Raw genomic sequence first — 16,152 nt, forward strand, 5'->3', positions numbered from 1 at the left:
TGACGGTGACCATTGAGTACTTCCATTTTGTTTCACAGACGCACACATCCGAAATATTACGTTGGGAAGGATCGTACGACCACTCTTGTGCTCTTACCCGTACTACATCCACGACAACACCCATTATATTGTGCGTGCGCTGCATTATCTCTGTCCCATTCCTACCTAACTGCAAATAGCATGTCTTCTGCGAATCCTGTCGACGACACTGGGGACGAAGATGTCATACTCCCCCGACGATGGAGATAGAGACTGGGTCGACGAGTCGCTGCTCAACAAAGTCACTAGCACACACGCTAGTCGCAACCCCGACATGCCTATTCTCATCAGCCGCCGCCAAAAACCCAAGAAGAAAGGCGAAAACTATCGTGCCAATCAGCGAGCTCGTCAGACTGCCAAGGCGAAACGAGGCCAAAATCTCGCCAGTGCTATCAACAACCTTCTCAAGCCCGTACGCGAGGCGGTTCCTCGGCTTGCTCAAGAGTATGGAATGTCTGAGGCAAAGATCATCGAGCGAATCACGAACGCTTCTCGCCACGCTATCAAAAAACGGCCGGGTCGTGAGCATTCATAATGCGAAGATGAAGCACTTGATGGCCCAACTTAATGCTGGTACGTTGATTTCTCTTTACTCAAGTAAGGCCTAAACTAATTGCAAATAGATCGTCCCATTGGGGAGAAGCTAAAACTGAAGGATGTCCACGCCATGATAGCGCAGGACCCAGAGCTTCTGGATAGCATTTCACAGGAAGACATCGACAATGCTATCAACGACATCAAGGCGCAACGGCAGAACGAGCGAACGGGTGTCCGTGCAGACAATAAGTCGGCGGCCATGGACGCTGTCCACGAACTCAAGGAGATATCCAACGATGTGCGTCGTTTTCTGCGAAATCAACGATCTATACTGACTGAGCATGGTCCAATAGATGATCAGACTTAACCAGCGTACCGGAATGGTTGGCGCTGCCATATTTTCGCGTGGCCACCTGAACGATACAATTGCCCCTGTCGCAATCGACGCCGGGGGTGGACTGCGTTTCTTCGCTGATGTTCTCGGGAAAGACGACGCGGAGCTGACTGCATTGCTGGAGTTATGGGCAGTCGCTCGACATGAAGGTCTGTTTCTACACTTGCTTATTCTTCTCGTCTAACACCGCTTCAGGCAAAATAACCGCGCCGACTGTCCAGAAGATGAGAGTCGAAGCTTCAGCGATCATCCAAAGCACTTTAAGTAGGTGTCTTGTTTGGACTAGCCGCTGCTGTCGAGATTGATTCATTGACTATAGACGACATTGTTGGCAAGAAAGTCCGGATGTACTTCGACAATTTCACTGAGAAGATCATCGCCGCGTATAACGTCACTTTGACCTGGCCTGATGGTGTCCCGTTCAAGCAGATGTCATTGCAGAACAACACGGACACGCGCCTAATCTATAAGGCTCTCAAAGACAAGACTTGCAAATGGCGACAGCTCACCGATGACCAGGTTGCGGAAGAGTTGGTGCAATGGCGACAACGACAAAAAAAGGGCGAGGTTGCACCAGCCCGGCAGCGAAAGAGACGCAGCGACAGCGGCGTAGCCCGTGGTCCTCAGAAACGGAAAGCAGCCGAACTTGACCAAGATTCCGACTCCGACTCAGACAAAGATGCCGGGGAGAGGGAGAGTGGTGATGACGCGGGCCTGGGGTCAGGTGGGGTGGAGAAGAAGCGCCAGATGCTTACAGCCTTGGCGCGGGCAGCGGCAGCACGCAAAAAGGCCAAGGCTACAAGCCGGAAGCGTGTCAAGCCGGCAGCAGCATCGGCCCGGGCATCTTCTGCGCGCGACAAGGATGATGCAAAGGAGCCTCCCGCGAAAGAAGAAGCGACAGGAGGACCGGGAGGAAAGACTAGACACGGAGAAGGCTCGGGGACATAAACGCAAACGCGGGGAGGATGACAAGGAGAATGATGATGCTGATGAAGATTCTCGGAACAGTGGCGATGGTGGGAGGGCGCTGCGTCGTCTTCAACGCCCGAATGAGCTGCGGTAAGGAACCACCTCGTCCTCGGCCTCGGCCACGGCCTGCCTTTGCCAATGCAGCAGGAAGTCGTGCTGTTGTCAAGGGGAAGAAGGGGAAAGGTCCCCCAGGCCTTCGTGAGTAAGCTTTGTTTCCAAATCCTTGTCCACCTTGTCCACCTATCTTGATACTGGTCTTCTCTGTCTTGTCGTCTTTTCACATTATGCCCCTGCCTACATTTTTTGCCTCAGCTACACTGGTATCTTACTGCTTTTAATGGACAAATTAGTAGACAATCAATCCGAATTTTTTTTGTGCTAGCTTCAAAAAATTTCCTTTTTTGGCAAGTCAATCTAATGATTATGTGAATAGTACAAACAAATATTGTTGAAGCACAAGTACTATAGTTGCAGCATAAGTGCTCTGACTTGATAAATCAAGCTCTGTAATTGCAGCATAGGTATCATACTTGCAGCATAGACAGTATACTGTTAAGCTGCAAAGTTATTGAAGTTATAGTAGAAGTATTGTGGACCTTACTGCAGCATAGCTAATCCCATAACATCTCTTCTACTTAGAATGAAGGGCCCACTGGGCTCTTCATTCTAATTAGAGTAGATATATGGGATTAGCAGGTGAGACTATGCCGATGTTTTCTCGGAAACGGAAGCCTTCAACCTTCCGCCCCATCGCGAATTTGATCTCAAGATCGAGACCGTTGATGGTGAAGAACCACCCATCGGACACGTCTATTCTCTGTCTCAGAACGAGCTGGAAGCTCTCCGCAAGTTCATCGACGAGAATCTCCGCTCCGGGTTCATTTATCCTTCGCGCTCTAGTCATGGCGCGCCTATTCTCTTCGCTAAGAAGAAAGATGGCAGCCTTCGCCTTTGTGTTGACTATCGCGGACTCAATCGCATCACGAAGAAGGACCGCTACCCGCTTCCGCTGATCTCGGACTTGCTTGACGCACCGGGAAAGGCACGTATCTATACGACACTCGATCTGCGCCACGCCTATCATCTTCTCCGCATCGCACCCGGAGACGAACCAAAACGGCATTCCGCCCTCGCTACGGCTCTTACGAGTTCAGGGTTGTACCTGAAGGTCTTACCAATGCTCCTGCTGCGTTTCAAAGATTTCTCAATAGTCTTTTCGCCGACTTACTGGATGTTACAGTTATCGTCTATCTTGACGACATCCTAGTCTATTCAGACGACAAGTCGAAGCATGTCGAGCATCTTCGGGAAGTCCTACGGCGTCTCCGCGGCCGGACTCTACTGTAAGTTGCCAAAGTGCGAATTTGGCGTCACGACTACCGAGTATCTGGGCTACATCCTCTCCCCTGACGGCTTTCGCATGTCTCCGGAGAAGGTCTCCGCGATCACGGACTGGCCTACGCCTAGAAAGGTTAAGGATATTCAATCCTTCCTCGGTTTCTGTAACTTCTATCGACGTTTCATTTTCAACTACTCCGACATCACGATTCCGCTCACTCGTCTCACTCGTGCCAACGTCCGCTGGAACTGGTCCACTGAGTGTCAAGAGGCTTTCGACTACCTCAAGAAAGCTTTTGTCGAGGCTCCGATCCTTCATCACTGGGTCCCAGACCGCCAAATCACCCTAGAAACGGACGCCTCCGACTATGCTATCGCCGCTATCCTTTCCGTCTCCGGCGATGATGGTGAAATCCATCCTGTGGCTTTCCGGAGTCGCTCTCTGGGGCCATCAGAGCTCAACTATGACACACACGATAAGGAATTACTCGCTATCTTCGATGCGTTTACTCACTGGCGTCAATATCTTGAAGGCGCCCGATTCCGGTCGATGTGGTCACTGATCACAAGAACCTTGAGTATTTCTCTACTACCAAGGTTCTAACTTCGGCGCCAGGTCCGCTGGTCCGAGTATCTTTGTCGTTTCAACATGACAATCCGATTCCGCCCAGGTAAACTTGGGGGTAAGCCTGATGCGTTAACTAGACGATGGGACGTCTACCCAAAGAGAGGGGGATAAGTCCTATGGAAAATTGAATCCGCAAAATTTTCGCCCTATTTTCACGTCTGAACAACTCAACGCCTCTCTCCGCGCTACCTTCCTTGAAGAACCTGTGCTTCGCGCCTCCGTCATTCTGGATGTCAAGAAGCTTCACGACGACATCCGGCTCATATCAATGACGATCCCGCTGCCGTCTCCGGCCTCTCCGCCCCGCGAAATCTGGCAACTCATCGCGCTGGAAACTCGATGACACTGGTCTCTTACGCTATGACGATCGAATCTGGGTACCACTCGTCTCCGGTACGTCTCCGGAGTTGCGACTTACTGTACTCCGACACCATCATGACCATATCCTCTCCGGTCACTTTGGCCAAAATCGTACTCTCGCTCTTGTCCGACGCGAATACACCTGGCCAGAACTCAGAACCTTCGTCAAGGACTACTGTGCATCTTGTATCACGTGCAAGCGCAACAAGAAGCCAAGGCATCGACCTTATGGTCTGCTGAAGCCTCTCCCCGTTCCTCTCCGTCCTTGGGATTCTATCTCTATGGACTTCACTGAGCAGCTCCCCACATCCGGTGAATTCGATACCATTCTAGTCATCGTTGATCGTGCCTCCAAACAGGTCATTTTGATTCCGTGCGACACTCACATTTCGTCTCCGGAGCTCGCTCGACTTTTCCTCATTCACGTCTTCTCGAAACACGGAGTCCCATCCCACGTCACTTCTGACCCGGAAAGGAATTCGTGTCCTCTTTCTTCCGTTCCCTTGGAGAACTACTCAACATGGAACTCCATTACACTTCGGGTTATCATCCTTCAGCTGATGGGCAAACGGAGCGCATGAACCAAACTGTTGAGCAATATATTCGCATCTATTGTTCTTACCAACAGGATGATTGGCACGAGTTACTGCCGATCGCAGAGTTCGCACTCAATAATGCTCCTAACGCTTCTACTGGCATATCACCCTTCTTCACGAACAAAGGCTACGATCCCTCTATTACGATTCATCCAGAGCGTGATGTGGCTAATGTTTATGCTAAGGACTACGTCGTCGATCTCCAAGAGCTGCACGAGTTCCTCAAGGAACAGATCAAGTACGCTCAGGAGCAATACAAAGAGACTGCGGACCGGAAACGCATTCCGGATCCGTCTCCGTCTATTGGTGATGAAGTCTTTATCTCGACCAAGTACATCAAGACCAAGCGTCCGACTCGAAGTTCTCGGAAACGCATTTTGGTCCCTTCGAGATCATCGGAAAGCCCAGTGCTGCGTCCTATCAAGTCCGTCTCCCGAAATCCCTTTCTCAAGTCCATCCCGTCTTTCACGTTTCCCAAATCGAAATCCACACACCCAACAAGTTCCCTGGTCGCGAAGAGCCACCACCTGCGGCAATTGAAGTCGATGGAGAAGAACACTTCGAAATCAAACAGATTGTGGACTCCAAGATTGATCGTCGTTTCAAGGGTCCGGCTCGACTCCGCTACCTGGTCGAATGGCTTGGTTACGAGAACACTGACGAACAATTCACTTGGGTTGGTGCACCTGACTTGGAAGCTGAAGAATATATCGAATCCTTCCATCGTCAATACCCCAACAAGCCTAAGTTGGATTAACGTCACCCAAATCACTCTCACTCCGTTCCGGATTATCGAGATAAGGAAAATTACTATTCTATTTTACATAACGACTCTAATCTTCGTCGTTTTTCGTTTCCGTCTCCGAGGCGTCTCCGTCTCCGCTACTCGGCTCTTCCCTTCCCTTTGTCAACCCTCGCCGGGGGCTCCTCGTCCACATCCATCGCGTCTTCTTCTTCGACCTCTTCTTGCTCCTCTGTTTCCTCCTCGTACGGCTCACCCACGGCATCCTCCGATTCCGACTCATCTGCGTCCCGGCACAACTGCCCTTCTCGCTGAATGAACACATCCCAGTGTTTTAGGGTCTTGTCGATCCCCTGGATGCGCTCGTCCAGCTGTTCGGGTGTGGTCGCCGAATTGATTGCGCCAACGTTGAATCGCAGCTCGCGACCAAGGTTTTGTAAACCCATGATCACGCGGTTGAGTTGCCGGTGATCAGTTCGCTGACGCATCAGCAGATTGCCGATTGTGGCGGCAACCCCCGCGTTGCTGAGCATCAAACCTGACATTTCCGCTGGCGTCTCCGCTGACGTCTCCGCAGGAGCCTTCTTCGCAACTACCCTGGGCACCACGATTCGTGGCCCCGCAAACTTCTTCTTTTTCCCCTTCTCCTTGACCATCCCCGCCTCCTTCTCGTTCTTGCGGAATCGCAGTGGCGGGTTTCCGTCCTCGCAACGGATCTTGAGCTTGCGGCAATTGTCGCAGGAAAGCCGCCCGTGCCAAGTCGTGTTGGGCTTGGGTTCGCTCTCCACACGCAGGGTTTCCCGACTTGATACACTTGGCGCATTTTTCTACCAAATCGGGTTAGGTTTGTAATCCAATTCAAGTCTGGCACTTACTTTTGCCTTCTTCATCGCTCCCCGCATCGGACCCTTCGTTCTGGGCCTTATCGGCGTTCTTGGCGTCTTCGGGTGTTCCCGCATTGTTGGGTTCTTCGGCTACAACCGCCGGCTCGGGCTCCGCGGATGACTCAACGCGCCGTATGATTCGCCGGCCAATCCGGGCATTCGCCTCCGCCCGTCTCGGCAAGGGTCAGCGGGGCGAGTCCGCTTTCCCTGCGAGCTCTGGCCCGCTCTCTGGCCCAACTCGGCCTGGGCCCGGCGCCGTTCTTCCTTATCAGCGGCCTTCTTCGCCGCCTTCTGCCTGGCCTCGGCCTCCTCCTCTTGTTCCTTGAGCACCCGGGCTCGCTGCTGCTCGGCGCGGCTCCTATGGTACTCGGCTGCTCGTTCGATGAGCTCTGCTTCATCATCCGGAACCGCTGCCAATGGGGCTATGACGGAACCGTGCTCCGACTCCTCCTCGTTGATCGGCTCGTTGTCAACCGGGTCATCGGGATCGTACGACTCCGACCGACCACCCGGTGACGGCGCCTTTGGAGCCATCTCCGCGAGCTCAGCACGAAGCCTCTCCGCTCTACGCTCCAACTCCTCCAACTCCCTCCGCATGTCTACGCGTCGGTTGCTACCCGACGGTAACACGTCAGCCAAGGGGTCTCTGTCTGTCCCCCCAACCCAGCCACCGACCCTCTCCGTCTCCGAAAACTCCTCGACCTGCTCCACCGCGTTGGTGTACAGGTTCTTGGTCTTCTTCGCGTTTCTGGCGTTTTGGCGTTTAGGTGGCATGGTGGGAGGAGGAGAAGCTAGAGAGATTGATGTCAATCGGTGACGTGCTTCTTGTCACCCCTTTCCTTTTTCGTCCTCCTTGCTATTATCACGTTCTCACCGGCTTCCTCGGTGATCTCGGCCTTTCCGGCTTTCGACTCAAAATTTTCACAAGTCCAACTCTGACTCCGACTCATTCTGATTCCGACTCCTACCTCTACGACCATTGCTCCTGTTTCTTGTGGGCAAGAAACACAAGAGGGGGATGTTATATCCGTGCCGACTCCGGCATCCGTCTCCGATATCCGTCTCCGGTATTTGGTTTTTACGTAATGAAGATTTACTGAGCGTTTCCAATTACCCCGACTTATGATCTATGCAATCATCTATGCCTTGTTCCTCGTATGCAACTCCTCTTCTACTTTACTTGACTTTGTTCTAATCTTGTTACTTACTTTGTTATACCTTATTCCGTTTCCGTTACTTCTCATACTATAAATACTTTGATGTATTATCACGTACTTCAGTTTGTAAATTAACGTTGCTGGTCTCTATCTCCCAGCGTCGTCTCGACTCCGCTCTTCTCCTCTTGTCTTGTCTTGGTCAACTGGAAGCCCCGGTCACCCAATCATCCTTCTGTGGTGTTCCGCCCCAAGTGCTCTACGACTTCGATTCCGTCTCCGACTTCGACTCCGTCTCCGTCTCCGTCTCCGTCCCTTTGGTCGACACGGCACTTAACAATATCCTATCACACCAATCTCCCAATAACTTACTTAGAAGTGAGGGATCCCCAACACAACAAGAGTAGGAAGCATACGGAGGGGTCCCCCTATGAGATTAAATTTCCCACACCACATTATATACATACGAAATCTTGTTATTCCCTATTATAATGATGAATAGTACTGCATATCATATTGGCAATACAGCTATGATCTGCCAGTTGATTATAGATCAAATATGTGAAACTTGGCAAATGAGGTGTATACATCTACCTACATACCCTGATTGATCTCTATATATTTTTGGAGGATGAATTGGGGTGAATATTCCAAGATGAGTTGAGTGCAGAACTGGTTTACATTAATGGTGGGGTCTAAGACTGAGTACTGGACATTGAGATGCATGTATGAGGATATTTGGATGTCTAGTAGGACCCCATACTATAATTCATCATGGTTCTGGCATGTATTCTGGAGATCTGTGCCCATCTTTCAGAGGTGATGGAGATCAAATTCTACTGATGAGTGAATGTATTGTATTATCAGTGCCATAGTCACTGGGAGTGAGGAGGGTATACGCCAGGGAGTTTTGTTAGAGTAGCTAAACTTACAAGTCTGTCACCTTACATTGTCAAAGTACTAGATATTCTCTTTTTAATTACTGAATGATCAATATAGTAATCATATCATATAATGATGATCAAAATACTTCATAATCAATCCTTGCCTTTGATAGCCTTCCTGCTAGCACTTGATTCATGTATTTAGGTCGAGCAGCTATTGAGATCGGAGCCCATCAGCTAAATACAAGCTCATGATGGGTCAGTGCTAACACATTTATTGAGCCACCACTATAGGTTACTTAATGAAAGGTGTTTATATAGTTACAATACACAACTTTGATTTTGTGACAAAGTGTGACACTCTCTTATAATTCCACTGTTAGACTGCGAAAATTTCCTTTTTGGGAACTGTGTCATCCTTGTAACCTAACAGTATATATGGAGCTGATCTGGGCTGCACAGGTGTCTGAATTTCACTTACTATTAGGACCTGGTATGCAATTTCCTCTTTGAGTAGTCCATAATTATATAGAACTGACTCCTATACTTGGGTATATAATCACTATTGAACATTATTCATACTATGAGTGAGGTGATAATAGCCAGTCATGTGGACTTGGTGCGAAAAATGGTGAAAACCTAAGAACTGCTCAGATTTATTCAGTTCCCTTTCCAAGGTTTATTCAGTTCTATGGCAATGCTGGGAGCAGCATGGCTTATCTGCGACACCCCGCTGGGGTGGACTAGATAGTACACAGTGGGTATTGGGCTACACAGGTGACCAAGACCTGATAGAAATGGCCCACACCACCAAGATCGTGCATCAGCATGTCGCGATCAACAAAGCTATTGATGGGATCAGACCAGAGTTGCCTAATGTGGGAATCACAAGTTTACATAGTGGTAGAGCCAGTCTTGTCGACCATTAGGCCGGCCAAGTGATGCAATGTCAGAGTTGTTGATGAACCCGCGTGCAAACAATTCTCCTCGTACACAAACCCCCCTTCATCCATATGCAGCTAGCGCTCGAACGGGGGCGACGCATGCCTTGCACTCTGGCCTTCACTACCCGCAGCCGTCCCCGCCTGCGCCGCGGGAGGCGTGGTTACAGGCGGTCCCGCCGTAGTTGTGTGCGGCAGACCGGCAGCTCGAGCACTATTCATCGCGGCATACCGCGCGCGGATCGCGGCCATGAATTCGCGCTCGTTGAATGGAGGGGCGGCGTCCAAAGCATCGCCTGGTGCGGCCGGCGCGGGCGGGCCGGACGCAATTGGCTGAAGGGTGACCGTTGTAGTTGCCCCAGTGGCGACCGGGACGCCTCTGCCACCCGCATCGGCCCGCCTGCGCTGAACAACCCCCGCGCGGGAGGTCGCAGCGTCCGGCAGTCCCTCCGCCCGTACCGCCGTCAGCCTGGACCTCCGCGCGTGCGCTGCTGCCAGTAGCCGGGGCCCCGGCGCTCTGCCCGCGTTTAACACATAACGGCATCGAGAAGGAAAGACACACTCACGTGCTGTTCACACTTGCGCCGCCGCCAGGGAATTGACGCGGGGGCGGCCACGTTGGTGCCTCAGATCGTTCAGGAGGCATCGTTGGGGTGTACCACGGCGCAATCTCGCCATCCGCTGCAATATCCTCCTGCCCCGCGTTCTGCCGTGCCGTCGCAACGCGCTCTCTGGCTGCCCGCACACGCAAGGCGTCCCACTCCCGGTCCATCGCCCCTGTCACCGGCCCGGGCGTCCCGCGGTCCATCCGGCCCTGCTCGTCCGCCAGTCGGCGCAGCGCGGCCCGACGGTCACGGTCCGCCGCCGGAGCAGGCGCAGGCGCAGGCGGCGGGACCGGCGTCCCCATCTCGGCCACCATGCGCAACACCTCGATCATCTCCTCCACGCCGTCGTTCGGCGCTGCCGGGGTCGCGCCTGTCGACGGTTGTATCCCCGGCAGGGGGAGCGGTTGTGAATCCGTTATCGCAGCCGCCGGATCCCCCGGGCCCGGGCCGGCGCCCATGACCGGCGGCCGCGGCGCGACGATCTCCAGCGGCGGCAGAATCCCTGGCGGCGGGGGCGGGGGCGGCTCGGGCCAGCCGGCGCCCGCGTTCCCGAAGGGGCCAACCGCCTGGTTCTCCGCGTTGCTGCCGCCGTCTGCCCGCTCGCCCACGGGGCGCAGCAGCTGGTACAGCTCCCGGAACGGACTCTCCATCGCCATGAACGTGTCTGGTTCCGTCACGGTCGGCGCCGTTACGGGCGGGGTGGCACTGTAATGTGATGAGTAAGGCTTAAACCGCGTGGATGAAGAAGAGGGGCCAGGCGGAAAGGCGGAGAACAAAAGTAAACGAGGGATGGTAGAGGCGAACAACGATAGAACAATCACGCACTCGACATCTCCCCGGGCCGTTTCTGCCTCTAGCCTTTGGCGGACCTCCGCATCGGCCGCGGCAAACCTCTCCAGCGTCGCGGGCGCTATTGTGAAGGACCCGCCTAGCCTCACGCCTGATTCTATCGATGGACCTGCATGGCGAATAGATAACGTCGTGAGCGGCGGGAGCGTGACTGCGGGCGGGCGGGGCGTGACGTCTGTGTGAGTGGGTGTCGTTGTGGCGTGTCTACTCCCAGTTGACGCCTCCTGAATGGCGGGACTAACATGGCCCGGAAGGAAGACATAATGCTGTTGTCGGCGCAACGCTCCGGTGCTGCGCGCCGTATGAGTCCTGCACGGTGTGAACAGCGCCCCCAGCGCATTGCCGCTACACCGTTATCAGCCAACAGTAACCGAGGATAAGACAGTTCACACACCAAACCGCACACCCGACACCATGGGCTGCGCATCCACACCCCGCGGCTCTTGCCAATTCCAGCATCCGCGCCGCATCTGGGGTGAAATACGTGCTCTCCAGTGGGACGACTACCCCACTTGCACCCTCTGGCGGAGCTACCCATCGTCCGCCTGCCCGCGCAGGGTGGGCGGACGCGTGGACACGTGCACCACACCCATTTGTCCGCGCCACTGGTGAGGGTGACGCTGAAGCCGACAGTGGCAGCGGCAGCGGGTTTGGCAGCACGCCTCCGTGCTCTTCCAGCCTCTCTCCCGGTCCAATCACGCCCCCACACGTCACCCCCCTCGCATTATCGCTCTGCAGACTCCCCACCACCGACTCGCGCTGCGCCGGTCTTCGCCGCATCCGCGACTGCGTCCCTGCGGCCAGCAGGGCGGCGGCGGTCAAGGCCTGGTTGTCGTCGTCGCTCTCGGAGGCGGGTTGCGCAGATGGGGAAGGGTCCATGATGTCGTATGTCGTGGTACGGAGACAAGGGAGATCAGCGTGGGGAACGTGGCGGTGCAACACGTGGCTCGGCGGACAAGTCCCGACAGCTTGACCGAAAGTGTGAGATCGATGGGCAGTGCAAGTGCTGTAAGACATATCAAAAAGGATGTCAGAACTTAGAAGCTGCTCCACATTCACTAATATCTGCCAACATTTTTCGAGGACTTCCTGCGGCATTGATCAGTAATACGCCGCGAAATAACGCGGTCACACCAGTCGGCGACAGTCAGCGACTGCAAGGGTCAGAGTCGGCGACCCTTGTGCTCTTATCCGCCGAGCTTCGCTGACCGCGTACCTCCATGGCCGCAGTCGCCAACTGTCCACCAAAACTGTCAGTGACCCCAAGGGACAGTCGGTGACTAGGGCTGTAGACCGTACCGTATACGGCTACGGCCGTGTACGGTACGGCCTCTGACGGTGCCGGGACGGCCCTACGCCGTACCGTAAGCCCTCGAGCTCGAGGCGCTTACGGTACGGGACGGCGCCGTCACGCCGTATTACGGTGACGGTGACGGCCAGCTAGGTCACTGGGTGTGACCTAGGCTAAAGGTGCCTCCGAGCGACCGGGCCGGGACGGGTGGCAGTGCCAAGCGCCCGCCTGGAGTGCTAGGCTGCCTCGGAGGCTAGCCAGGCCGTGTTGGCTGACCACCGACAGCGTAGCAACGGGCATCCGGAGGTCCGATACCCGGCGGATCGACGATCTCCGGATCAAATCGCGCGCTAGCCGAGCCTTCGCCGTATACGGCGACCGTCACCGTATACGGGACGGTCATTACGGCGTCACGGCCGTCCCGTCGCCGTCCCGTACACTTGGGCACCAGGCTGCCATACGGTACGGTTACGGCGCCGTATTACGGCGTGCCGTACGCCGTAATATACGGCAACGGCCTACAGCCCTATCGGTGACCCCCAGGCGATAGTCTGCGACCGCCACCCTGCAGTCAGCGGCTTTGCTTGAAGCCTTCAGTTGGCGATTCTCGGTCCGCAATCGGCGACTCTTGCACTCCAGTCGCCGACCCCCTTTGCACAGTCAGCGACTTTAGCATCCTAGTCGGCAACTCCCCAAGCCATCTCCCTCTCTCCAATCGGTGACCCCCGGCCTCAAGGTCGCCGATTCCGCGACCTTAGTCGGTGACCTTGCCACCTCAGCCGGCGACCTTGCAACCTCAGTCGGTGACCCTTGGCCTCAAGGTCGCCGACCTTGTAGCCACGGTCGGCAACTTCACGGCCACATTTGGCACAGACACAGTGGAGAACGGAGCAGTAGATTCTTAATTTTGTGTATGTACTATATAATTATACATCCTCATCTTCCATCTCTTGTACTGTTTCTAAAGGATTTGGTGGCAGCATACCAAGAAACTTCCAGTAAGTGTCGTGGGTGAAATTAGCAATGGCCACTCGTTGACCACCAGACCAATCCTCGACCCAATGCTCAAGCAAACGACCCCGAATCATGACAATGTCCCTATGCCCATAACGCACTCGCAGCCCAAGCCCGGGTATGTTCAACACGCCGCCTTTCGCGTTCTTGTCGCCATAAAGTGCCTTCAAGATGGCCCACATCTCAGGGCGATCCGACAAGTCCTTATGCTTTGGCGCTGCGTCGTTGCCACATAATTTCTCGACCTTCCATTATGGCGAGATCGTCTCGGCGCAAGTTGCGTATATCCGGCTGCAACTTCGTCCATCTTCTGCCCAGCTTGAATAGAGCTAGCGTAGGCATACGGGTCCACACGCTGGAAGAGTTGATTCTTCTTGGCTTGAAGTGGTCGTAGATTTAAGGCAAGTTGTGCAGCCGCTGCCAGTTTGTAGCGGCCCTCGTTCTTCTTTGAAAGCTCGTATGGTGGCATGACTGCCCCAGGATGCTTCTTTGCGGGGTGAGTAGCCGTGGAGGCTTTTGCTTTCCAAAGTCGTGTTGGGGATGGCTTGCGCGTCATGGGAATGGGTAGTCAATGTAACTGAAGCGTTGGAGAGAGTGCAGTGGGAAGGGTGCAGTGAAAGACACCCAAGTTGCTGGGTTTTTATAGGCAGTTGGAGCTTGGTCCCACACGGCGCATTATTTGTTCAGGTCTGGTCAAAGCCAACATGCGCATTGCCTCCTCACGATCACATGGCCCAAGCAAAACGCGAACCCGTGCTTTGATGAGTGCGCTTTGACGAGTGCGCGTCAAAGCCTTTAGTGTGCATCAAAGCACGAACAACCAAGCATTTACACTGGTCCTTCCACAGGCACAATGGTTGAGTATATAAGGCCATGCAGAGCAACTTGGGCTTTCTCACTCTCTTCCGTTCTGGTGTCCCCAGATTGGTTTCGAGTCAAGCTGATTGTTGATCTGTTGCAACACGTTAAGGAGTGGCCACTCCATTCTGTGTGCAATGAATGACATTGGCCAGTGCTCATAAGGGAGTACAATTGAGGCGAGCGGTGCGTCTTTCTCCGTTACTCGTAACTGCCAACTAATGGTTGTGCAATGACTCGCAGGGTGTATCGCTGCCCACACGAGCGCTCCAATTCAAGCGGCACTTGCTTACCAGCCACAAGCGCCTGTTCACGACAGACAGCGAGAGTCTGGAGGAGTTCTTCTGCGGCCCAATTTCACTAAGCGTGAGAAGTAGACAGCTCTTTTCGACAGCTCTTTTCCATTTTTAAGTCAGATAAGTGTTGGTCTCGATTCACATGGAGTACAGAGCTCTAATACACACCTAACTCAGTGACTCCATCAACAACTTCAAAAAATCCTTCCCCCAGCTCTTGTCCACGCCTCTCAATCCGTTCATTCACCGTCTCACTGTAGAGGAGCATCAAAACATGGACATAAAAGTCATAGTTCACGTCTGTCATCTGTCGCAATTGAGATTCAAAGCCATTCAGCCATGAATTAAGCTGTTCAGCTGTTTCGGTATTGAACGCTCGGGTTTGATGCTGACCACCATGGTCATCCTCTTCTACCAGAACAAGATCGGGCTGGGATCCATCCATTGGCGCCGGGTTACATCTTACTCGACAGAGAATATCTGTCGCTCGGTGCCCGATGTAGTGCCAAGCGTCGACGATAAACTTGGTTGTCTCGATCCAGTCACTCCGAGCATTCTGGGTCACAATATGACGAAGGAGCTCGCAAGCCTTGTCGTAAACAATGAAACCAGGTCGGGCAGCACTATTTCCATCCCATAAATAGTCGATAAAAGCCAGAATAGCAGAAGGACTCTCTGCCCGATAGCATTTTGTCCAGCCAATTGGATATACACAGGCCCATTGAGCGGTTTCCAAGCAGTAAGTTGTTCTGGCCCGGAATGTATGTTCGACTTTGTTCCAGGGGATGCCGTCCAGCTCAGGGAGGCTGATTTCGAGTGTTGGCCCACCACCGTCTTCCCCAGTTTCAGACGCAATATTTTGTCTTCGAATAACACATTTGACTCCGGGATAAGATAAACGATGAAATCGTTCATCAAACCGTCGATACCAAGCCATATGCTCCGGCTTATTGCACGTGAGAGAGTCGACAGAGCTCACATGCTCCCCGCAGGAAACGATACCGCATTTGCGTCCCTCCAGAAGATGGTCTTGACAGAAACGTCCATTCTTGTAATTGACCAGAGGATTATTACAGGCAAATAAAGCAGATTTCTGAATAGGTGCATAAGCGTTTATAGCACTTCTCAGTTGCATTTACCTTGTGCGTGATTGTCTTTCCGTCCATGACCATCATCCGTACATAACCGCGAGGTTCTCCTGCTGGGGGCGCATTTTGATTTGAAACTTCATCGGGCAGGTTAGCAGGCAGTGTGTCAGGGTTGGCATTGTTGGCGTCTAGCTGAATTCGGTCAATAGATGGTAGAAAGTTTTATCAAATGTTCTTACCTCCAAGTTTATCAGCCCAGCGACATCAGTACTCTGGCCGTCAACGAGCGTCTCTGGCAAATCAGATCGATATCGTTTGATATGAGTACAATCCATACAACCATGCTCCAATGCTCCTGGAATCAAACCTTGATCTTGACCAATTTGTTGTCTAATTGACAGAGCTAATGTTTTGCACTCGCATTTCCCGGCAGAGAGAAATATAAGTGTTTGCCATGAGCAACAAGCAGTCGCCTTCCGAAATGTTCGAGAAATAGTCGCTTTGACTGACGATAGCTGAATTTGTGTGGTGCATTCTCCTCTAACCTGTCATTGATCCAGTCGGCAAAATTGGCCCATCCAGAATGAAACCGGTAAAGCGCCTTTTCTTGCGCTTTGGCAACAGCTCTATCAACCTAGATGCTATGAACAGAAATACGGATAAACCGTGCGTCCCACTCCAACCA

At 53.2% G+C, this 16,152-nt stretch overlaps 2 protein-coding genes across 2 annotated transcripts; both read right to left on the minus strand.

Annotated features, from left to right (window-relative positions):
* Positions 1-9,544: 9,544 nt before the first annotated feature.
* MIND_01160500 (uncharacterized protein) lies at positions 9,545-11,799 on the minus strand (the record flags this gene model as incomplete). Its single annotated transcript, XM_037368128.1, has 4 exons — positions 9,545-9,983; positions 10,033-10,776; positions 10,897-11,265; positions 11,315-11,799. 4 exons carry the CDS (start codon positions 11,797-11,799, stop codon positions 9,545-9,547), a joined length of 2,037 nt encoding a protein of 678 aa, XP_037215054.1.
* A 2,737-nt stretch (positions 11,800-14,536) lies between these two features.
* Positions 14,537-15,802, minus strand: MIND_01160600 (uncharacterized protein; the record flags this gene model as incomplete). The annotated part of the gene is made up of 3 exons (XM_037368129.1): positions 14,537-15,472; positions 15,519-15,659; positions 15,707-15,802. 3 exons carry the CDS (start codon positions 15,800-15,802, stop codon positions 14,537-14,539), a joined length of 1,173 nt encoding a protein of 390 aa, XP_037215055.1.
* Between the last annotated feature and the right edge of the window lie 350 nt (positions 15,803-16,152).

The sequence above is a fragment of the Mycena indigotica genome, assembly GCF_014461135.1.
Source record: "Mycena indigotica strain 171206Taipei chromosome Unknown Mind.scaff0011, whole genome shotgun sequence".
Lineage (NCBI taxonomy): Eukaryota > Fungi > Basidiomycota > Agaricomycetes > Agaricales > Mycenaceae > Mycena > Mycena indigotica.